Source organism: Bufo gargarizans, chromosome 5 (assembly GCF_014858855.1).
Source record: "Bufo gargarizans isolate SCDJY-AF-19 chromosome 5, ASM1485885v1, whole genome shotgun sequence".
NCBI lineage: Eukaryota > Metazoa > Chordata > Amphibia > Anura > Bufonidae > Bufo > Bufo gargarizans.
In genome coordinates, this window is record NC_058084.1 from 24052195 (window position 1) to 24076747 (window position 24553).

Genomic DNA, 24553 nt, shown 5'->3' on the forward strand with positions numbered 1-24553 from the left:
TGGTTTCTGCTATATCAGAGCTATTTGAAATCTATCCCTAAAAGGGTATATAATATTGAAGGTGCACATAGGGTCATTCAGAATAACTTCACACACACGCTTCTGTGCATTTCCAAGTCTAATTCTGTCACTAAATCCATACCGGTGACCCAGCGCCTAAATACTAGGCCTCAAATTTAAATCCCTCTAAATCTCTCGTTACCCACCACTGTACTGTTGTTGCTGGGCAAGATATTTAGTGTCCGTCAAAGCACATTTTTTGTTCTGGGTTGAAGTACAATTCCCAATTTAGCAATTTCATAATTTAGTGGTTTCTGCTATATCAGAGCTATTTGAAATCTATCCCTAAAAGGGTATATAATATTGAAGGTGCACATAGGGTCATTCAGAATAACTTCACACACACGCTTCTGTGCATTTCCAAGTCTAATTCTGTCACTAAATCCATACCGGTGACCCAGCGCCTAAATACTAGGCCTCAAATTTAAATCCCTCTAAATCTCTCGTTACCCACCGCTGTACTGTTGTTGCTGGGCAAGATATTTAGTGTCCGTCAAAGCACATTTTTTGTTCTGGGTTGAAGTACAATTCCCAATTTAGCAATTTCATAATTTAGTGGTTTCTGCTATATCAGAGCTATTTGAAATCTATCCCTAAAAGGGTATATAATATTGAAGGTGCACATAGGGTCATTCAGAATAACTTCACACACACGCTTCTGTGCATTTCCAAGTCTAATTCTGTCACTAAATCCATACCGGTGACCCAGCGCCTAAATACTAGGCCTCAAATTTAAATCCCTCTAAATCTCTCGTTACCCACCGCTGTACTGTTGTTGCTGGGCAAGATATTTAGTGTCCGTCAAAGCACATTTTTTGTTCTGGGTTGAAGTACAATTCCCAATTTAGCAATTTCATAATTTAGTGGTTTCTGCTATATCAGAGCTATTTGAAATCTATCCCTAAAAGGGTATATAATATTGAAGGTGCACATAGGGTCATTCAGAATAACTTCACACACACGCTTCTGTGCATTTCCAAGTCTAATTCTGTCACTAAATCCATACCGGTCACCCAGCGCCTAAATACTAGGCCTCAAATTTATATCCCGCTGATTTTGAATACAATACATTGGGCCAAATAATATATTTGTTGTTGTGGTGAACCATAACAATGAGAAAAACATCTAGTAAGGGACGCGGACGTGGACATGGTCGTGGTGGTGTTAGTGGACCCTCTGGTGCTGGGAGAGGACGTGGCCGTTCTGCCACATCCACACGTCCTAGTGTACCAACTACCTCAGGTCCCAGTAGCCGCCAGAATTTACAGCGATATATGGTGGGGCCCAATGCCGTTCTAAGGATGGTAAGGCCTGAGCAGGTACAGGCATTAGTCAATTGGGTGGCCGACAGTGGATCCAGCACGTTCACATTATCTCCCACCCAGTCTTCTGCAGAAAGCGCACAGATGGCGCCTGAAAACCAACCCCATCAGTCTGTCACATCACCCCCATGCATACCAGGGAAACTGTCTCAGCCTCAAGTTATGCAGCAGTCTCTTATGCTGTTTGAAGACTCCGCTGGCAGGGTTTCCCAAGGGCATCCACCTAGCCCTTCCCCAGCGGTGAAAGACATAGAATGCACTGACGCACAACCACTTATGTTTCCTGATGATGAGGACATGGGAATACCACCTCAGCATGTCTCTGATGATGACGAAACACAGGTGCCAACTGCTGCGTCTTTCTGCAGTGTGCAGACTGAACAGGAGGTCAGGGATCAAGACTGGGTGGAAGACGATGCAGGGGACGATGAGGTCCTAGACCCCACATGGAATGAAGGTCGTGCCACTGACTTTCACAGTTCGGAGGAAGAGGCAGTGGTGAGACCGAGCCAACAGCGTAGCAAAAGAGGGAGCAGTGGGCAAAAGCAGAACACCCGCCGCCAAGAGACTCCGCCTGCTACTGACCGCCGCCATCTGGGACCGAGCACCCCAAAGGCAGCTTCAAGGAGTTCCCTGGCATGGCACTTCTTCAAACAATGTGCTGACGACAAGACCCGAGTGGTTTGCACGCTGTGCCATCAGAGCCTGAAGCGAGGCATTAACGTTCTGAACCTGAGCACAACCTGCATGACCAGGCACCTGCATGCAAAGCATGAACTGCAGTGGAGTAAACACCTTAAAACCAAGGAAGTCACTCAGGCTCCCCCTGCTACCTCTTCTGCTGCTGCCGCCTCGGCCTATTCTGCTGCTGCCGCCTCGGCCTCTTCCTCCGCCTCTGGAGGAACGTTGGCACCTGCCGCCCAGCAAACAGGGGATGTACCACCAACACCACCACCACCACCTCCGTCACCAAGCGTCTCAACCATGTCACACGCCAGCGTTCAGCTCTCCATCTCACAAACATTTGATAGAAAGCGTAAATTCCCACCTAGCCACCCTCGATCCCTGGCCCTGAATGCCAGCATTTCTAAACTACTGGCCTATGAAATGCTGTCATTTAGGCTGGTGGACACAGACAGCTTCAAACAGCTCATGTCGCTTGCTGTCCCACAGTATGTTGTTCCCAGCCGGCACTACTTCTCCAAGAGAGCCGTGCCTTCCCTGCACAACCAAGTATCCGATAAAATCAAGTGTGCACTGCGCAACGCCATCTGTAGCAAGGTCCACCTAACCACAGATACGTGGACCAGTAAGCACGGCCAGGGACGCTATATCTCCCTAACTGCACACTGGGTAAATGTAGTGGCAGCTGGGCCCCAGGCGGAGAGCTGTTTGGCGCACGTCCTGCCGCCGCCAAGGATCGCAGGGCAACATTCTTTGCCTCCTGTTGCCACCTCCTCCTTCTCGGCTTCCTCCTCCTCTTCTTCCACCTGCTCATCCAGTCAGCCACACACCTTCACCACCAACTTCAGCACAGCCCGGGGTAAACGTCAGCAGGCCATTCTGAAACTCATATGTTTGGGGGACAGGCCCCACACCGCACAGGAGTTGTGGCGGGGTATTGAACAACAGACCGACGAGTGGTTGCTGCCGGTGAGCCTCAAGCCCGGCCTGGTGGTGTGTGATAATGGGCGAAATCTCGTTGCAGCTCTGGGACTAGCCAATTTGACGCACATCCCTTGCTTGGCGCATGTGCTGAATTTGGTGGTGCAGAAGTTCATTCACAACTACCCCGACATGTCAGAGCTGCTGCATAAAGTGCGGGCCGTCTGTTCGCGCTTCCGGCGTTCACATCCTGCCGCTGCTCGCCTGTCTGCGCTACAGCGTAACTTCGGCCTTCCCGCTCACCGCCTCATATGCGACGTGCCCACCAGGTGGAACTCCACCTTGCACATGCTGGACAGACTGTGCGAGCAGCAGCAGGCCATAGTGGAGTTTCAGCTGCAGCACGCACGGGTCAGTCGCACTACAGAACAGCACCACTTCACCACCAATGACTGGGCCTCCATGCGAGACCTGTGTGCCCTGTTGCGCTGTTTCGAGTACTCCACCAACATGGCCAGTGGCGATGACACCGTTATCAGCGTTACAATACCACTTCTATGTCTCCTTGAGAAAACACTTAGGGCGATGATGGAACAGGAGGTGGCCCAGGAGGAGGAGGAGGAGGATGAGGAAGAGGGGTCATTTTTAGCACTTTCAGGCCAGTCTCTTCGAAGTGACTCAGAGGGAGGTTTTTTGCAACAGCAGAGGCCAGGTACAAATGTGGCCAGCCAGGGCCCACTACTGGAGGACGAGGAGGACGAGGATGAGGAGGAGGTGGAGGAGGATGAGGATGAAGCATGGTCACAGCGGGGTGGCACCCAACGCAGCTCGGGTCCATCACTGGTGCGTGGCTGGGGGGAAAGGCAGGACGATGACGATACGCCTCCCACAGAGGACAGCTTGTCCTTACCCCTGGGCAGCCTGGCACACATGAGCGACTACATGCTGCAGTGCCTGCGCAACGACAGCAGAGTTGCCCACATTTTAACCTGTGCGGACTACTGGGTTGCCACCCTGCTGGATCCACGCTACAAAGACAATGTGCCCACCTTACTTCCTGCACTGGAGCGTGATAGGAAGATGCGCGAGTACAAGCGCACGTTGGTAGACGCGCTACTGAGAGCATTCCCAAATGTCACAGGGGAACAAGTGGAAGCCCAAGGCCAAGGCAGAGGAGGAGCAAGAGGTCGCCAAGGCAGCTGTGTCACGGCCAGCTCCTCTGAGGGCAGGGTTAGCATGGCAGAGATGTGGAAAACTTTTGTCAACACGCCACAGCTAACTGCACCACCACCTGATACGCAACGTGTTAGCAGGAGGCAACATTTCACTAACATGGTGGAACAGTACGTGTGCACACCCCTCCACGTACTGACTGATGGTTCGGCCCCATTCAACTTCTGGGTCTCTAAATTGTCCACGTGGCCAGAGCTAGCCTTTTATGCCTTGGAGGTGCTGGCCTGCCCGGCAGCCAGCGTTTTGTCTGAACGTGTATTCAGCACGGCAGGGGGCGTCATTACAGACAAACGCAGCCGCCTGTCTACAGCCAATGTGGACAAGCTGACGTTCATAAAAATGAACCAGGCATGGATCCCACAGGACCTGTCCGTCCCTTGTCCAGATTAGACATTAACTACCTCCCCATAACCATATATTATTGGACTCCAGGGCACTTCCTCATTCAATCCTATTTTTATTTTCATTTTACCATTATATTGCGATGCTACCCAAAGTTGAATGAACCTCTCCTCTGCCTGTGTGCTAGGCCTAAATATATGCCAATGGACTGTTGCAGTGGTGGCTGACATGAAGCCTGATTCTCTGCTATGACATGCAGACTAATTCTCTGCTGACATGAAGCCAGATTGTCTGTTACGGGACCTCTCTCCTCTGCCTGGGTGCTGGGCCTAAATTTATGACCATGGACTGTTGCAGTGGTGGCTGACGTGAAGCCTGATTCTCTGCTATGACATGCAGACTGATTCTCTGCTGACATGAAGCCAGATCGTCTGTTACGGGACCTCTCTGCTCTGCCTGTGTGCTAGGCCTAAATATATGCCAATGGACTGTTGCAGTGGTGGGTGACGTGAAGCCTCATTCTCTGCTATGACATGCAGACTGATTCTCTGCTGACATGAAGCCAGATTGTCTGTTACGGGACCTCTCTGCTCTGCCTGTGTGCTAGGCCTAAATATATGCCAATGGACTGTTGCAGTGGTGGGTGACGTGAAGCCTCATTCTCTGCTATGACATGCAGACTGATTCTCTGCTGTCATGAAGCCAGATTGTCTGTTACGGGACCTCTCTGCTCTGCCTGTGTGCTAGGCCTAAATATATGCCAATGGACTGTTGCAGTGGTGGGTGACGTGAAGCCTCATTCTCTGCTATGACATGCAGACTGATTCTCTGCTGTCATGAAGCCAGATTGTCTGTTACGGGACCTCTCTGCTCTGCCTGTGTGCTAGGCCTAAATATATGCCAATGGACTGTTGCAGTGGTGGGTGACGTGAAGCCTCATTCTCTGCTATGACATGCAGACTGATTCTCTGCTGACATGAAGCCAGATTGTCTGTTACGGGACCTCTCTGCTCTGCCTGTGTGCTAGGCCTAAATATATGCCAATGGACTGTTGCAGTGGTGGGTGACGTGAAGCCTCATTCTCTGCTATGACATGCAGACTGATTCTCTGCTGTCATGAAGCCAGATTGTCTGTTACGGGACCTCTCTGCTCTGCCTGTGTGCTAGGCCTAAATATATGCCAATGGACTGTTGCAGTGGTGGGTGACGTGAAGCCTCATTCTCTGCTATGACATGCAGACTGATTCTCTGCTGACATGAAGCCAGATTGTCTGTTACGGGACCTCTCTGCTCTGCCTGTGTGCTAGGCCTAAATATATGCCAATGGACTGTTGCAGTGGTGGGTGACGTGAAGCCTCATTCTCTGCTATGACATGCAGACTGATTCTCTGCTGTCATGAAGCCAGATTGTCTGTTACGGGACCTCTCTGCTCTGCCTGTGTGCTAGGCCTAAATATATGCCAATGGACTGTTGCAGTGGTGGGTGACGTGAAGCCTCATTCTCTGCTATGACATGCAGACTGATTCTCTGCTGACATGAAGCCAGATTGTCTGTTACGGGACCTCTCTGCTCTGCCTGTGTGCTAGGCCTAAATATATGCCAATGGACTGTTGCAGTGGTGGGTGACGTGAAGCCTCATTCTCTGCTATGACATGCAGACTGATTCTCTGCTGACATGAAGCCAGATCCTCTGTTACGGGAGCTCTCTCCTCTGCCTGGGTGCTGGGCCTAAATTTATGACAATTGACTGTTGCAGTGGTGGGTGACGTGAAGCCTGATTCTCTGCTATGATATGAAGACTGATTCTCTGCTGACATGAAGCCAGATTGTCTGTTACGGGACCTTTCTCCTCTGCCTGGGTTCTGGGCCTAAATTTATGAAAATTGACTCTTACAGTGGTGGGTGACGTGAAGCCTGATTCTAGGCTATGATATGAAGACTGATTCTCTGCTGACATGAAGCCAGATTGTCTGTTACGGGACCTTTCTCCTCTGCCTGGGTTCTGGGCCTAAATTTATGAAAATTGACTCTTACAGTGGTGGGTGACGTGAAGCCTGATTCTCTGCTATGATATGAAGACTGATTCTCTGCTGACATGAAGCCAGATTCTCTGTTACGGGACCTCTCTCCTCTGCCTGGGTGCTGGGCCTAAATTTATGACAATGGACTGTTGCAGTGGTGGCTGACGTGAAGCCTGATTCTCTGCTATGACATGCAGACTGATTCTCTGCTGTCATGAAGCCAGATTGTCTGTTACGGGACCTCTCTGCTCTGCCTGTGTGCTAGGCCTAAATATATGCCAATGGACTGTTGCAGTGGTGGCTGACGTGAAGCCTCATTCTCTGCTATGACATGCAGACTAATTCTCTGCTGACATGAAGCCAGATTGTCTGTTACGGGACCTCTCTCCTCTGCCTGGGTGCTGGGCCTAAATTTATGACAATGGACTGTTGCAGTGGTGGCTGACGTGAAGCCTGATTCTCTGCTATGACATGCAGACTAATTCTCTGCTGACATGAAGCCAGATTGTCTGTTACGGGACCTCTCTCCTCTGCCTGGGTGCTGGGCCTAAATATATGCCAATGGACTGTTGCAGTGGTGGCTGACGTGAAGCCTCATTCTCTGCTATGACATGCAGACTAATTCTCTGCTGTCATGAAGCCAGATTGTCTGTTACGGGACCTCTCTGCTCTGCCTGTGTGCTAGGCCTAAATATATGCCAATGGACTGTTGCAGTGGTGGGTGACGTGAAGCCTCATTCTCTGCTATGACATGCAGACTGATTCTCTGCTGACATGAAGCCAGATTGTCTGTTACGGGACCTCTCTGCTCTGCCTGTGTGCTAGGCCTAAATATATGCCAATGGACTGTTGCAGTGGTGGGTGACGTGAAGCCTCATTCTCTGCTATGACATGCAGACTGATTCTCTGCTGACATGAAGCCAGATTCTCTGTTACGGGACCTCTCTCCTCTGCCTGTGTGTGTGCTGGGCCTAAATATATGCCAATGGACTGTTGCAGTGGTGGCTGACGTGAAGCCTCATTCTCTGCTATGACATGCAGACTAATTCTCTGCTGACATGAAGACAGATTCTCTGTTACGGGACCTCCCTCCTCTGCCTGGGTGCTGGGCCTAAATATATGCCAATGGACTGTTGCAGTGGTGGCTGACGTGAAGCCTCATTCTCTGCTATGACATGCAGACTGATTCTCTGCTGACATGAAGCCAGATTCTCTGTTACGGGACCTCTCTCCTCTGCCTGTGTGTGTGCTGGGCCTAAATATATGCCAATGGACTGTTGCAGTGGTGGCTGACGTGAAGCCTCATTCTCTGCTATGACATGCAGACTGATTCTCTGCTGACATGAAGCCAGATTCTCTGTTACGGGACCTCTCTCCTCTGCCTGTGTGTGTGCTGGGCCTAAATATATGCCAATGGACTGTTGCAGTGGTGGCTGACGTGAAGCCTCATTCTCTGCTATGACATGCAGACTAATTCTCTGCTGACATGAAGACAGATTCTCTGTTACGGGACCTCTCTCCTCTGCCTGTGTGTGTGCTGGGCCTAAATATATGCCAATGGACTGTTGCAGTGGTGGCTGACGTGAAGCCTCATTCTCTGCTATGACATGCAGACTGATTCTCTGCTGACATGAAGCCAGATTCTCTGTTACGGGACCTCTCTCCTCTGCCTGTGTGTGTGCTGGGCCTAAATATATGCCAATGGACTGTTGCAGTGGTGGCTGACGTGAAGCCTCATTCTCTGCTATGACATGCAGACTAATTCTCTGCTGACATGAAGACAGATTCTCTGTTACGGGACCTCCCTCCTCTGCCTGGGTGCTGGGCCTAAATATATGCCAATGGACTGTTGCAGTGGTGGCTGACGTGAAGCCTCATTCTCTGCTATGACATGCAGACTAATTCTCTGCTGACATGAAGACAGATTCTCTGTTACGGGACCTCTCTCCTCTGCCTGGGTGCCGGGGCCTAAATATCTGAGAATGGACTGTTCCAGTGGTGGGTGACGGGAAGCCAGATTCTCTGCTATGGAACCTCTCTCCAATTGATTTTGGTTAATTTTTATTTATTTAATTTTTATTTTAATTAATTTCCCTATCCACATTTGTTTGCAGGGGATTTACCTACATGTTGCTGCCTTTTGCAGCCCTCTAGCTCTTTCCTGGGCTGTTTTACAGCCTTTTTAGTGCCGAAAAGTTCGGGTCCCCATTGACTTCAATGGGGTTCGGGTTCGGGACGAAGTTCGGATCGGGTTCGGATCCCGAACCCGAACATTTCCGGGATGTTCGGCCGAACTTCTCGAACCCGAACATCCAGGTGTTCGCTCAACTCTAGTAATGACTGGGTTTTTCAACAGGACAATGCTACAGTACACAATGCTCGCAGGACAAGGGACTTCTTTCAGGAGAATAACATCACTCTTTTGGCCCATCCTGCGTGTTCCCCTGATTTAAATCCAATTGAGAACCTTTGGGAATGGATGGAAAGGGAAGTTTACAAAAATGGACAACAGTTCCAGACAGTAGATGGCCTTTGTGTGGCCATCTTCACCACTTGGAGAAATGTTCCCACTCACCTCATGGAAACGCTTGCATCAAGCATGCCAAAAGAATTTTGGAAGTGTTAAACAATAACGGTGGAGCTACTCATTACTGAGTTCATGTTTGGAAGTTGGATTTCAGTTTTTTTTTGGGGGGGGGGTTAGTTTTTTGGGGGAGGTGTGGTCCTAAACTTTTGATCAGCTGAAAAACAGCCTGTTTCAGTTTATTAGTTGTTTTCATTAAATTGAATGCTCAAAAAATGTTTTCTCTCACTCCCATTTCCTCTTGTTGCATGTTGAAGCTCTACGTGGAACCTTGTTAAGATCCAGCCATGCTAAATAGGATTTTTTTGCCATTTTTCAAGTGGTCTTAAACTTTTGATCAGAGCTGTATATGGAGTATGTATATGTAAACATGTGTCGTGATGCCGCATGTTGAGTAGGGAACCTGTTGTTAAAAATTTGAAACCCAACCCTGGGCTGAAGACTTATGTCCTGAGTAAAGGGGCTGGAGACTTATGTCTATGTGAAAGGGTCTGAAGACTTATGCGAATGTGAAAGGCGCTGAATACTTCTGCACAACTGGAGAAGGGGAGCAGTAACAAATAAAACTTAACTTTGAATGTGTCGATTTTCCCTAGGTAGGGAATAAAAGATCCCTTACAAACATGAAAACACACAATGACAGACGTGGATCCTGGGTTGGTGTGCCGCATAAATTGTCTGCACACCAAATCAGGTGTCGTCCTCCCTAGACCTGTGACAGGCGTCACGAAAGCCCACGGGGGACAGACCGTAAGATCCCTTTCTCTTGATCCCAAGATAGGGTATCGGGACCAAGATGAATAAAGTGGAATGGTCTTACCAGTTCTTAGAAAGGCCTCACTTGTCACGCTTACATACCACAGGACGCGCAATCATATTGCAGTTGTTTACCATTTATTTCCACACGCTAACATATTGCGGCACACGCAATTTAATTACGGTTATTATACTTCTCCTTGCCTTGAAACTTGGGGTTTAGTCCCTGGTCACCCTGCATTAGGGTCACATAGGGACTCCTTATCAGGGCAAGGTTCCGGACGGGGCCACCCCTTGCGGGGCACGGACCCCGTGTTAGGTCACCAGGGCCAAACAGGTCAAACAGGGTGGTACTAGGGTAAGTTTCTCTGCTGAGGCTACTCTAATACCAGGTCTGACTGAAGTTTTGGATATCCTTTTTACCCACTGGACATCTGATGAACGACCAGCCTGCTGCACGTGACCACCTCCTGTACTAACCCACCATACTTGGTTAACAAGTGAGGCCTTTCTAAGAACTGGTAAGACTATTCCACTTTTTTCATCTTGGTCCCGATACCCTATCTTGGGATCAGGAGAAAGGGATCTTACGTCTGTCCCCTGCAGGCTTTCGTGACGCCTGTCACAGGCCTAGGGAGGACGACACCTGATTTGGTGTGCAGACAATTTATGCGGCACACCAACCCAGGATCCACGTCTGTCATTGTGTGTTTTCATGTTTGTAAGGGATCTTTTATTCCCTACCTAGGGAGAATTGACACATTAAAAGTTAAAGAGGACCTGTCACCAAAAAAAAATTTTGAACTAAGACTATAGCGTTACTTACATGCCCCCATGATTTCTTGAACGTTAATTCTTTTTTCATTCTGTGCCCCCGTTTGTCCGCTATGCCCCCCGGAATAATTCCCGCCGTCTATGCTAATGAGCCAGCCTCAAATGGGCTGGCTTTAAAAGTTCTCCCGGTCGTGATAGACGAAATCGCTCCAGTTCTCTGAAGTCTCGCGAGAACTGGAGCGTCTTCTTCCTGGCTAAGAGCGGAGCGCGCTGATTGGATGCGCTCCGTGCCAGGGAGAAGATGGAAGGCACGACTGGGAGAACTTTTAAAGCCAGCCCATTTGAGGCTGGCTCATTAGCATAGACGGCAGGAATTATTCCGGGGGGCATAGTGGACAAACGGGGGCACAGAATGAAAAAAGAATTAACGTTCAAGAAATCATGGGGGCATGTAAGTAACGCTATAGTCTTAGTTTAATTTTTTTTTTTAGGTGAAAGGTCCTCTTTAAGTTTTATTTGTTACTGCTCCCCTTCACCAGTTGTGCTTCACTCTTTTGAGCGGTATCCAGGAGAACTGCACACGCAGTTATCTACCCTGGAAAGACACCATATATTTTCGCTGAATACTTCTGTCAATGTGAGATTTTAGTTTATCCTTTTAAAATAATTATCAAAAAGTAAAAGTGACTTTTTATTTATTTTTATTTTAGCACAAGGAGCAACATAACAAACAAAAGGGTCTGAAGACTTTCCAAATGCACTGCAGATGTTATTATATCTATAGTACAAACTTGCCAACTCTCCTGGAAGAAGAGGAGACCTCCTGAACTCCCAGCAGAGTTGGAAAATGCCTTGCACATGGCATGGTGGACACAAAATAAAAGGGGTGGGGGCTGTGAGAGACGTGTATCTGGTTTGAAACATTATTCTATAGTACACATTTTTGTCCACAAGATGGCCGAAAGCCAGATGTTTGAGCCATGTGTGCATTCTTTTGTTTAAGGTAAATAAGGGTAGGGGGAAGAGGGGATTACATTACAGTTTTCAAATATACCTATGAACACAGTTGTAGTTGCTGAAACCACTCCCATCAGGTTAAGGAGCCAATAGTCTCTTCTTAAGGAACACCCTTTTGTGATGTCATGTCTGCTATTTAAGTCAATGTAATGTGAATAAAGGGGCGCGTCTCTTGTACCATGACTCAGGGAAGAGAGAAGATGCTTTCATGAAACCACCTAGTGTGTCTGGTCTCATTATAAAGCTGTATGGCATGCACATACTAATACTTCTCATTGATTTGGCACCACACAAAGAAGAAGGAAAGCGCATGAATTGCGCTGACAGGGCATACATAGAAGTAGGTGGGGCTTGCTCGTGTTGGCAAGTATACTGCACTGAAACTTCCTTAAGGTTTACTCCAAAGATACTTTACAAGTCCCTCAGTATGTGTTGGAGAAGGTCGTCACATTAGTTTGGAGCCCCCAATGAATATAGTGCCCCATACTCCTGGAACCCTTAATCTAACCCTGAGCTGGCACTGGAGACACGTGATCATTCCAGTGTCTGTGCTCGCCGGAAGAAGGGAGATGCCCATGGGTATAGACCGTCGGCACTATAGTTGTATTCTCACAACTGTTCCCAAATCTCCAGCAGCAAAAGATTCAAGTTCCACTTTCACAGAATGAGAATTTAGTCAGTATTTTGCACCAGTACTTTTTAGTCAAACCAGGAGGGTCCACTACACAGAAGAGACACAATCTTTCACATGGTTTTGGCTCACAAATACTAACGCAAAATACTGACTGACCAAATACTGACCAAGTGAAAGTGACCGCAGGATGTGTCCAGACTCCTGTTCTGTGCATAGAGCTCAGCAACTGAATCTCTTAAAGTTCTGTTAACAACTAACAAAAACAATTTTGTACAATGTGTCAGTGAAGAGCTATGTGTATGGATCCAGGAAAAGGATCAGCCACACTCTTACATTGTAACAAGGTCCTCAGCTATGTGGGCACGACTAAGTTTAGAAGGTCAAACGCTCAGTGCTTAATCAGATCTAGATTACATTTATGTGCAATGTAGAGAATACTCGGTACCTTCGTGAGGGTGTAACCTCTAAAAATGATGTCTTCGGTGACGGCATGGAGAATTGCAGTTGGAGCCAGGTCGAGAACTCTCTGCACTTCATGGAGGACAGCATTTGTATACGGCAGTTGGGGTTTATCCATGATCTCGGGGAGACGCAAAGACTTGGTCACCTCGTCTATCTCCTGCTGAACTTTAGCTGTGAGACAAAGATAAGGTCAGTTGGATGCAGTCAGAACCAACGGTGGACTATAAAATACATGGCCCATTGCTGTATCTGTAGGTACATGCTGTCACCAAACAAAAAGTAGTTATTGGTGAGGATGAACTTTGTAAGTTCCACCACTGGTTCAGTGCTAATTACTTTATTTTTCATAAAAACCTGTATTTATGTCTTTCTATGTCTTTTAAGGAATTCATCCTTTCTGGGTTCGATACATTCATGGACTGGGTATACAATACATTGGTGAACAATTTCACACTCCTTTTCTGTAGCTACTACAGCAAATTAATGCTCCAAATGTTTGTTTCCCCCTCCACTTACTGTATGCTGATCTGCTTTACATGAAGTGTCACATCTACCTTACTATTCTCATGTATTTTTGCGTGTAAATATATGAATCTTCAGATACTGTGTGATAACATTCTGAGGAAGAGACCTTGTGTAGTCTCTAAAGCTTGCAATTTTTTCATGATCTTTTCAATTAGACACTAAAAGGTATCAACCACAAAGAAATCTCATGCTATATATCTCCTGGAACACAGCCTTAGATTACAGTAGTTGCACCAAAGACACAGACTGTTAAAGACCATGGTTGTGGAATCACTGTACCAACTAACTAGTTTGACTTTGGGATATTCCTGAGGGTGTTGTCTTGTGGTCCCCTGGTTTTTACCCTTTCACCCCTATACATGGATCTGGGCTTTGCTGAGGTGGAGTCACCAGGCTGCTACCTCTTGAAACAGTCCTGGTTACTTGGCAGCTGACCGTCAGGGGTCAGAGATACCAGTGCAAAGCACCAAGGGATCAGACAATACTCATACTCAGAATCAAGCTGAGGTCAGGCAGAAAAAGTACATGTAAATAAAATAAACTGTTCCAGGGGAAAAGCAGGTGATGCAGGGTTGAAATCCAGGCAACAGGAGGATGAACAGATCAGGGTAACAGGCATAGGTCAGGTCAGACAGCAGACAGACTCAGAAGTCAGGCAGAACATGGTTCACAGACAAACAATGAATATAGCTCCTTCATAGGCTCCAGCAGACTAAAAAGACCAGATAGAACCTTCTGCTCAGGCAACGGTTGGGACACACCACATAAAATATATAGCAAGACTGATTAGCTCATTAGTCAAGTAGGTACACATAGAAACAAAGGAGTATAACCCTTGCAGTGCAGCTAAAAAAGGGATACAGGGCAGCTCAGAATGCTACTGTTATACAGACATACTGGATGTTTAGCATAAAATTCCTGTACCGTGTCAATACCTGTTAGGGGCTATTCTCATCAAGTTTATGTCCCATGTTTAAAATATACATTGGTGGGGAAAAAAGTAGTCAAAACATCTATCTATCTCTGTATCTCATATCTATCTATTATCTATCTATCTATTATCTATCTATCTATCTATCATCTATCTCTGTTTTTCATATCTATCTATCTATCTATCTTTTAAATAACGCGAGTTTGTGAGCGTTTGCGTGTTTGATTTCAAGTGTGTGACTTTAGATTACGTGAATTCAGAATCAGGGACTTTAGGAGGGGACAACAGTGTTATATACTTATTACTGCACTATATTATATTTTTTCTCTTTTTTGTGTAATGCCCATTTAGTATGTGTTCCATTATTGACAGCGCCGTCCAGTGCACATCGTGTCTAATGTCTGCAGTCCTGGAACAGAAAATATTTTTGTTCAAAATGTGAGCAAATTGTCTGTGTGAAATCGCACATCGAGTATCTAAATGGGAGAATTTCAACACTGAGATGCATTGACAATTTGGAAAAGAGTTTGCTGCTCACTGAGCAAGCACTCTATGGGGTAGATGAGGGGGAGGGTGGTAGCGAGGAGGCTGAGGAAAGTGAGGTAGCTAGCTGGGTAACAATTAGAAAGCGGGGTAGAGGGAATAGTGCCAGGGAGGCTAGCCCTAATCTGACACACCCCAACAAGTTTGCAAGGTTGGCAGATGATGGAGATGTCAGTTCAGGGAGAACACTGCTGCAGCCGGACCCTTCCTCTGCCAGTCAGGGGAATGTCAGCTCCAGTAAGCAGGGGACCAGGAGAGCAGGGCAGGCCAGACAGGTGCTGGTAGTGGTAGACTCAATTATTAGGGGTACACATAGGGCGATCCGTCACAAAAACCGGGATCGTCGAACGGTGTGTTGTCTTCCTGGCTCTCAAGTTCGACAGATCGAGGATCGGGTTGACAGATTACTGGGAGGAGCTGGAGAAGATCCAGCGGTCATGGTCCATATCAGAACCAATGACAAAGTTAGGGGTAGGTGAAGGGTCCTTAAAAAAGATTTTAGGGATTTAGGACAAAAGCTTAGGGCAAGGACCTCAGAGGTAGCGTTTTCCGAAATACTGCCGGTACCACGAGCCACACAAGAAAGGCAGTGTGAGATTAGGGAGGTTAACAAGTGGCTCAAGAACTGGTGTAGGAAGGAGGAGTTTGTGTTCCTAGAAAACTGGGCCGACTTCTCTGTCACCTACAGGCTCTATCGTAGGGATGGGCTGCATCTCAATGGGGAAGGGGCAGTTGTCTAGAAGGTTCGAAGAGTGTTTAAACTAGGGACGGGGGGAGGATAATTACATTATAGGGTGGGAAGCTATGGCAGATAGAGACGGGGCAAGGTAATGGAACTGGGGGAGGAATGGAAGGAGGGACTAGAACAGTTCAGAAGGAAACAAAGATGATTGCCAGTAGCTGCCTTAAATAGGGAGCAAATCACCTGAGTGGTGACATCACCGGGGGGCATAGATCAGGCTTTATATCATCAGGGGGCGTGGCCAAAGCGGGCATTTGAGAGGGTGTGTGACCTACACGCCATCGAGAGGGGGCATGACCTAAATGTCATCGAGAGGGGCGTGGCCTAAACACAGAGTCACCAAGGGGATTGGCATGACAGCGCGTCTGGCACCGCTATGCTGCTACACAGTTAAATTTATATAGTTTCATTTATATGATATTCTGTATTTGGTTATATGCTCCCATCTAGTGGCCGTTTTTGGTATTGCACTTGTTTTTCTTGCTCATGATATATGTCATTCATTTCATTGTTCCACCCCTTCTTCTGTGTACCTCACATCCTGTTTCTTCATACTGCTCCAGCTATGTACACATGTATTCTCATGTAAGCTTACAAAAGCATAAACCTTTGACCGCACAATACCGGAATCCATCTGTTCTGCTGTACTCTGTTATCTGGCTTACAGAATAAAGCAACTTACACGGATAAACTCGGTGTTGGTGAGTTCAAGCTATCTGATGAGGATTGTCCGCAGTGATTATATCTGCCTATACAGGCCAGGCATAGAGGTCTCACTAGGGACAAATCACTAATACAACAATTGGAGTCAGAATTACCGCGCTGCAGTGTCTGAGCCCCAGACTGCAGCACTGGAGCTCGGACAGGCAAGTTGGGGCAGTCAGATGAAATGCAAAGTGTAAAAGTAAATTCCCCATTAAAAGTGTCCTGTCTGACCCAGGAAGAAGTACAGTGGCATCTTAAAAAGATTAAAATAGACAAATCGCCAGGACGAGATGGCATACACCCCGTATCCTAAGATAATTAAGTAATGTCATAGCCAGACCCTTATTTCTGATATTAAAGGACTCAATATTGACAGGGAATGTCCCACAGGATTGGTGCATGGCAAATGTGGTGCCAATATTCAAAAAGGGTCCAAAAACAGAGCCTGGAAACTATAGGCCGGTAAGTTTATTATCTGTCGTGGGTAAACTGAAGGGTTTCTAAGAGATGCTATCTTGGAGTGCCTCAATGAAAATAAGCAAATAAAGCCATATCAGCATGGCTTCATGAGGGATCAGTCATGAGGGATCGGTCATAATCAGTTTCTATGAGGAGGCTCTAGACTTGACAGTATATAATATATATATACTACAGAGGACAGTATACTGTATATATACTACAGAGGACAGTGTACTGTATATATATACTACAGAGGACAGTATACTGCTACAGAGGGATCTGGATAGATTGGAGGCTTGGGCAGAGAAGTTGAAGATGAGGTTTAACACTGACAAATGTAAGGTTATGCACATGAGAAGGAATAATGCAAGTCACCCATACATACTAAATGGTAAAACACTGGGTAACACTGACATGAAAAAGGACCTAGGAATTTTAGTGAACAGCAAACTAAGCTGTAACAACCAGTGTCAGGCAGCTGCTGCCAAGGCCAATAAGATAATGGGTTGCATCAGAAGGGGCATAGATGTCGGTGATGAGAACATAGTCCTACCACTTTACAAATCACTAGTCAGACCACACATGGAGGACTGTGCACAGTTTTGGGCTCCTGTGAACAAGGCAGACACAGCAGAGCTGGAGAGGGTTCAGAGGAGGGCAACTAAAGTAATAACTGGAATGGGGCAACTACAGTACCCTGAAAGATGATCAAAATTAGGTTTATTCACTCTAGAAAAAAGATGACTGAGGAGAGATGTAATCACTATGTATAAATATATCAGGGGTCAGTACAGAGATCACTCCCATCATCTATTTATCCCCAGGACTGTGACTGTGACGAGGGGACATCCTCTGCGTCTGGAGGAAAGAAGGTTTGTACACAAACATAAAAGAGGATTCTTTACGGTAAGAGCAGTGAGACTATGGACTCTGTACTGTAAGAGCAGTGAGACTATGGACTCTATACTGTAAGAGCAGTGAGACTATGGACTCTATACTGTAAGAGCAGTGAGACTATGGACTCTCTACTGTAAGAGCAGTGAGACTATGGACTCTATACTGTAAGAGCAGTGAGACTATGGACTCTTTACTGTAAGAGCAGTGAGACTATGGACTCTATACTGTAAGAGCAGTGAGACTATGGACTCTATACTGTAAGAGCGGTGAGACTATGGACTCTCTACTGTAAGAGCAGTGAGACTATGGACTCTCTACTGTAAGAGCAGTGAGACTATGGACTCTCTACTGTAAGAGCAGTGAGACTATGGACTCTATACTGTAAGAGCGGTGAGACTATGGACTCTTTACTGTAAGAGCAGTGAGACTATGGACTCTATACTGTAAGAGCAGTGAGACTATGGACTCTTTACGGTAAGAGCAGTGAGACTATGGACTCTATACTGTAAGAGCAGTGAGACTATGGACTCTATACTGTAAGAGCAGTGAGACTATGGACTCTATACTGTAAGAGCAGTGAGACTATGGACTCTATACTGTAAGAGCAGTGAGACTATGGACTCTGTACTGTAAGAGCAGTGAGACTATGGACTCTATACTGTAAGAGCAGTGAGACTATGGACTCTATACTGTAAGAGCAGTGAGACTATGGACTCTTTACTGTAAGAGCAGTGAGACTATGGACTCTATACTGTAAGAGCAGTGAGACTATGGACTCTATACTGTAAGAGCAGTGAGACTATGGACTCTATACTGTAAGAGCAGTGAGACTATGGACTCTATACTGTAAGAGCAGTGAGACTATGGACTCTTTACTGTAAGAGCAGTGAGACTATGGACTCTGTACTGTAAGAGCAGTGAGACTATGGACTCTTTACTGTAAGAGCAGTGAGACTATGGACTCTGTACTGTAAGAGCAGTGAGACTATGGACTCTATACTGTAAGAGCAGTGAGACTATGGACTCTGTACTGTAAGAGCAGTGAGACTATGGACTCTATACTGTAAGAGCAGTGAGACTATGGAGCTCTCTGCCTGAGGAGGTGGTGATAGTGAGTACAATAAAGGAGTTCAGGAGGGGCCTGGATGTGTTTCTGGAGTGTAATAATATTACAGGCTATAGCTACAAGAGAGGGGTCGTTATCTGATGCCTGATTGGATTTTTTTTTTCCCCTTAAGGGTCCATTAACACATCTGTGTGTGTTTTGCGGATGGCCAGATCCGGCAAAGCAAAAAAAAGTCAAAATGGCCAATATACTGTTTTTTGGTTGCTTCAACTCCCACAATAAATGAAAGTGCTAAAAAAAATCTTACACACCACAGAATGGTATTAATGAAAAGTAACAGCAACTTACACACAACTACAAAAAGGTTATAGTTGTCAGAATATGGTGATGACATTTTTTTTTTTCACGTTTTTTTTCCCCCAGTATTAAAATGCAAGGAAAACTATACATATGTGGCATTGCCATAATCATACTGAATTGGAGAGTGAAAGTATCAGTTAAATTTTACCATATATGGAACGCTGTAAAAAAAAAAATCCATAAAACTGTTGAGGAATGGCTTTTCTGGGAGACGGGGATGGTTTCCATGAGAACAGACATTTTCTTTCATTGGTTGTCTAGGTTATATTTGTATATCGTGAGTGGGGAGGTGTTTTTATTTCAGTAGATTTAGTACAGCATTTAGTATTCTATTACAGTTTCACCAACCTTTAACCCTGAAAGACAAATCTGCCTAGACATGGCACTATTTAGGAGTGTGAAGGGGGATTTGTCTTAAAAGATTAAGATTTCAGCAGTCTACTACAGTTTCATGTGGTTGTAAGCCTGCCTTTCCAGAATCATAAAAGGCAAATATTCTTTGCTATGGCTCTATTTGGGAGTTCGGAGTGGGATTCTTGCTAGATTCAGTATTCTATAGCCTATTACAGTTTCTCAGTTTCTCATAACCCAACTTTACCAAGACCTTGAAAGTCAAAATTTCCCCAATATGACACTATTTAGGAGTAAGAAGGATTTATTTAGGTAGAAACTTTTTAGCTGTCTTTATTACAGCTCCACGTAATGTGTTACCCAGTTTTCTCAGGACCCTTAATGACAGATGTTTTTAGCCATGCTACATCATGGAGGATTTAACATGGGGATTCTTACTCTCCTTTTCTAGGCTCCTGGCAAGAAAATCCAGCTAGATATTGTACAATTCTGGGGATTTACAAATTCTTAAACAAGTTGATCTGGCATTCTGCAGCCTGGGAAAGCTGGGTAATAATCTCTGTGGGCAGTGATGGGAGCGTATTGTTTATATAAAATACACAAAATGTTGCCCTGAAATATTGTGTGAATCTATTGTGTGGTACCAGGGCAACATAACCTGTCAACAACGCTCATAGTCTATCCCCCAACTTTTCCAGAGACTAAAGCAGAAGGTGATCTAGCTATGTGAAAGAATGAAAAAAAAAAATATTTGTGGTCCAAGGTACATTCAAATCCAAAAATACAAATGAGGCAAACACTAAGGCTATAAAAACCAGTTTAAAACTTAACTTTTAATTCAATATATTAAGAATTCTGTGCTCCACCTGTAATTAAAACTACAACCACTCCGCTACTAGATAGTTATATCTTTTTCAGAAAAGAATCGCCCAGAGGTATTCGAGTAGTATCGATAGGAAAGGTCAATAAATATGCTAATTTGGGCAAAATAATATATATGAAAGTAATAGAAAGAAATATTGTGAATATTGAGCAGCCATTTCCTTCAGCTTTACTGTCAATGTTACTGCGCACAGGCTGCCGCAGCAGATACAGTTCTATTCCCTGTATAAATTGCAGAGAAGGATGCAATTAAAACAACAAACAGCTTAGCTCCCCCAAAAAAGCTGGCTTACATTTAGACCGGCGCTGGATACAGAAAAGTAATGTAGATTTGAGTCCCTCTACATAACTTGCATGACTATATACCATACACATTGCATTCAGAAAGTCTTCAGACACTTTCACATTTTTTTATTTTTTTTATTTTGTTATGCCGCGGCCTTGTGTAAAAATAAAGTTTTCCCCCATAATAAGAAAAGGGAGAACAGAATGTTAGAAGTTTCTGCTAATTGAAAAGGCAAAACTAAAATCTTGCATTGACAACATTATTCAAACCCTTTACTCAGTTGAAGGCCCTATGGCAGTGATTCCAGCCTCCAGTCTTCTTGGAGATGATGCAACAAGGTTCTACACCTGATATGGGAATTTTCAGCCATTTTCTTCTCCAGCTCCTTCAGGTTGGATGGGGGCCGTCGGTGGACAGCCATTTTTAGGTCTCTCCAGAGATGTTTCATTGGGTTCAAGTCAGGGATGTGGCTGAGCCACTAAAGAACATTCCCAGAGTTGTCCCTCAGCCGCTCCTGTGTTGTCCTGGCCATGTGCTTAGGGTCCTTTTCTTGTTGGAAGGTGTACCTTCAGCCCAATCTGAGGTCCAGAGCTCTGGATCAGATGTTCATTAATAATATCTCTGTACTTTGATCCATTCAGCTTTCCCTCCGCCATGACTGGTCTTCCTGTCCCCCCACAGTAGAATACTGCCACCACCATGCTTCACTGTAGGGAGGGTATTGGGCAGGTGATGAGCGGTGACTGGTCTCCTCCAGATAAGATGCAGCCCCCACCATGCTTCACTGTAGGGATAGTATTGGGCAGGTGATGAGCAGCATCTGGTTTCCCTCAGACATGATGCTGCCACCACATGCTTCACTGTAGGGATGGTATTGGGCAGATGATGAGCGAAGCCTGGGTTCCTCCAGACATGGTGTTCCACCATCATACTTAACAGTTGGGATGGTATTAGGCCGGTAATGAACAATGTCTGGTTTCCTTCAGATATTACTCCAGGTGGCTTTCATGTCTTTTACTGAGGAAAGGATTCTTTCTGTCCGCTCTGACATAAATCCCAGACTGATGGAAGCTGCAGTGATTGTTGACCTTCTGAAGTTTCTGCCATCTGCACACATGATCTTTGGAGCACAGCCAGAGGGACCATTGGGTTCATGGTCACCTCTCTTACCAAGGTAATTCTCCCCCAATTAATCAGTGGGGGGGGGGGGGGGGGGCAGATCTAGGAAGAGTCCTGGTTATTCTTCTTCCATGTAAGGATTATAGAGGTGACTGTGCTCTTGGAAACTTTCAGTGCAGCAGAAATAGTGTGGTTTTGTTTCCAGATCTGAGCCTCCACACACTCCTGTCTCTGAGCTCTACGGGCAGTTCTTTCCTCCTCATGGCTTGGTTTTTGCTCTGATGCATTGTCAGATGTGATATCCTGTATAGACAGGGCTATGTCTTATCAAATCATGTCCAATCCACAGAATTTACCACAGTTGACTCCAATCAAGGTGTAGACACCTCTCAATACATTTGCAAAAATTCTCATTATGAGGTATTGAGTAAACATTCATGGGGGGAACTTGATTTTTATGTTTATTTTAGCATTATGCCGCAACATAACAAACAGTGAAAAAAAAATGACATTTTGATGTTTTGTGTGTTGTTTGATATCCAGCATACTTACACATGCTTCCCAGTTTTCCAAATTTTCTGAAAGGCAAATATGCACAATTATGTAGTGAAGGGAGGAATTGTCACTGTGTAACTGGGAAGATTAGATATCCATCCGTATGCACTATGGATGGCACTCTGTATATACTATAGCTAGTACTAGTCACACTATGGCTGGCACTGTTACTAAATCTATTTTGTACCCCTCCTTCTAAACTTCCTTGCTCCTACGGACTAGCATCAGAGAGATGGAGGAGAAGACATGGTTGCTGCCTAAGAGAACAATGTGCTGCCTTTTTATTGTATTTTTCCTGTTCTGCAATTTTGATGTCTATAAAAAACAAGAGCAAGTTACAAAGACACATTGGGAGATCACGTTAGGATTTGTTGGTTATTCTTTTTTGTGTTTGGATTTTGGATTGTGGGTTTAGTGGAAAAAGTTGCAGGCAGCAGTCAGACCTGCAGTAACCACTCCAGGGAAGTCATACTTCTTTGGGCGAGTACACTGCACTGGATACAGGGATAATGGTAGTATTGTTACTGCACTGTTATATAAATGTATTGCACTGTATGATAGGCTGCACTCTATATGTGTAAGTGGTTACCAGAACAGTGGTTATGCTGCCACCTAGTGGCCAATTTGTGTTATTATGAACAATACGCTGTGAGAGCATAAGGACCTTCCTGGTCATATAATCTAATTATGAAGCTCCTGGAGACACAGTGAAAGCACTTGCGATTGAGAAGATAAAGACAAGTGCAGGCAAGCATCATGGTCAAATCGCTACATAAAACACGGGTCCTGTTACTATTCTAATCAGTACAGAATAATATAATATATCATGCTTTGATATACCTCCTGCTTGAGTTACTGGAATCTTCTAAATCATCATAAGTTAAATGTATGACATTTAAATGTATGACATTGAAGCTTTGGTACAGCTATGTAGTGTGTGCCACCACTAGTAGTCCTTACCAACCACAATTCAATCCCCTTGGGGTTCATTCGTATTCTTAAACGTTCAGCGTACATGGTCAATGAGGGTCATACCTTGCACGTCTGGATAATGGGCCATTACCATCAGGCTGAATGTTAGGGTAGAAGCCGTTGTGTCTGTGCCGGCTGTTAACAGTCCTGTAACCACCATGACGAGACTGGTTTCACAGAAATCTGGATCCATCTCATGTTCCACCTGAGGAAGCAGAGAACATCTCGTCAGGAATGTGATTATTATACAGGACATGTCTTCATTAATGCCATAGTGACAGATTACAGTTGCAAGTAAATGTAAGTGAACCCCATGGAATGACCTGGTTTTTAGTCTTCATTACTAATAAAATATGGTCTGATTGTTATCAAAGTCCCAATAATAGACAAACTCAGTCTTACTTAGCAATAAATCACCAGGACTGCCGCCTCTGCTCACAGACATGAGTAATAGCACCCACAGAGTTGTACCGTTATTACATTCACAGTGTAAGGAAAAACCTCCATGTTAATGAAACAAATCAACCAAATTATATCAGTTTGGTATCTGAGATTGGAACTGCAGTTTCTCAAGTGATTTAAAGGGGTATTCCCATCACAGACAATGGGGGCATATCGCTATAATATGACCCCATTGTCTGATAGGTGAGGGTCCCACCTCAGAGCGGGGAGAGTTATGGATGGAGGACCCTGGATTTCCCGAGGTCCGTCCACCACCAAGCACTGCTTCCCGCTGCTCCAATAGAAGTGAATGGGATCGCACTGCGCACGCGCTGCCCTTACTCCCATTCATTTATATGAGGCAGACGAAAATAGCCAAGCCAGCTCTCGGCTATTTTCGGCAGCCTTAGAAATGAATGGAGGGTGGCTGCGCTCCGTTCTCTTTGTAGGTGAAGGTCCCAGAGGTGGGACCCGCACCTATCAGACAATGGTGGCATATCCTAGCGATATGCCCCCATTATCTGTGATGGGAATACCCCTTTAACCATTAAATAAAGGCTCACAAAGCCTGGTTACAGACAAATCTATTATTCTTAAGAAATACTGGTTAGTCTATACCTTGCCATGATGCAAACAACCTTCAGAAGACTTCACAAAATGTTTTTTTAGAGACTCTTGAAGCTGAATAATGTTTCAAAGGTTAAAAACCAGAATGTGCATTGCACATCAATCCATGGTTAGAAAAATTACCTACAAATAGATGGAATTTTTGGACTGCTGCTCCTCTCCCTAGGACTCGGTGTCCTGTTAAGATCATTGTGGGAGCACAACAAGCAATCCTGAAAGAGGTTAAAAAAAGGCAACATCTAAAGACCTACACATGACTCCACAAACCACAAAACCCTTGA

At 45.4% G+C, this 24553-nt stretch overlaps 1 protein-coding gene across 1 annotated transcript in view; it reads right to left on the bottom strand.

Moving 5' to 3' along the window:
* LOC122938469 (cytochrome P450 2C29-like) overlaps positions 1 to 24553 on the bottom strand; it is a 97593-nt gene that overhangs the window by 11665 nt on the left and 61375 nt on the right. Inside the window, exons 7-8 of the mRNA XM_044293995.1 lie at positions 23268 to 23409; positions 12795 to 12982 (exon numbers count right to left, since the gene is read on the bottom strand). Of these exons, the coding sequence (XP_044149930.1) occupies positions 12795 to 12982; positions 23268 to 23409 (330 nt within the window). The remainder of the gene's footprint in view (positions 1 to 12794; positions 12983 to 23267; positions 23410 to 24553) is intronic.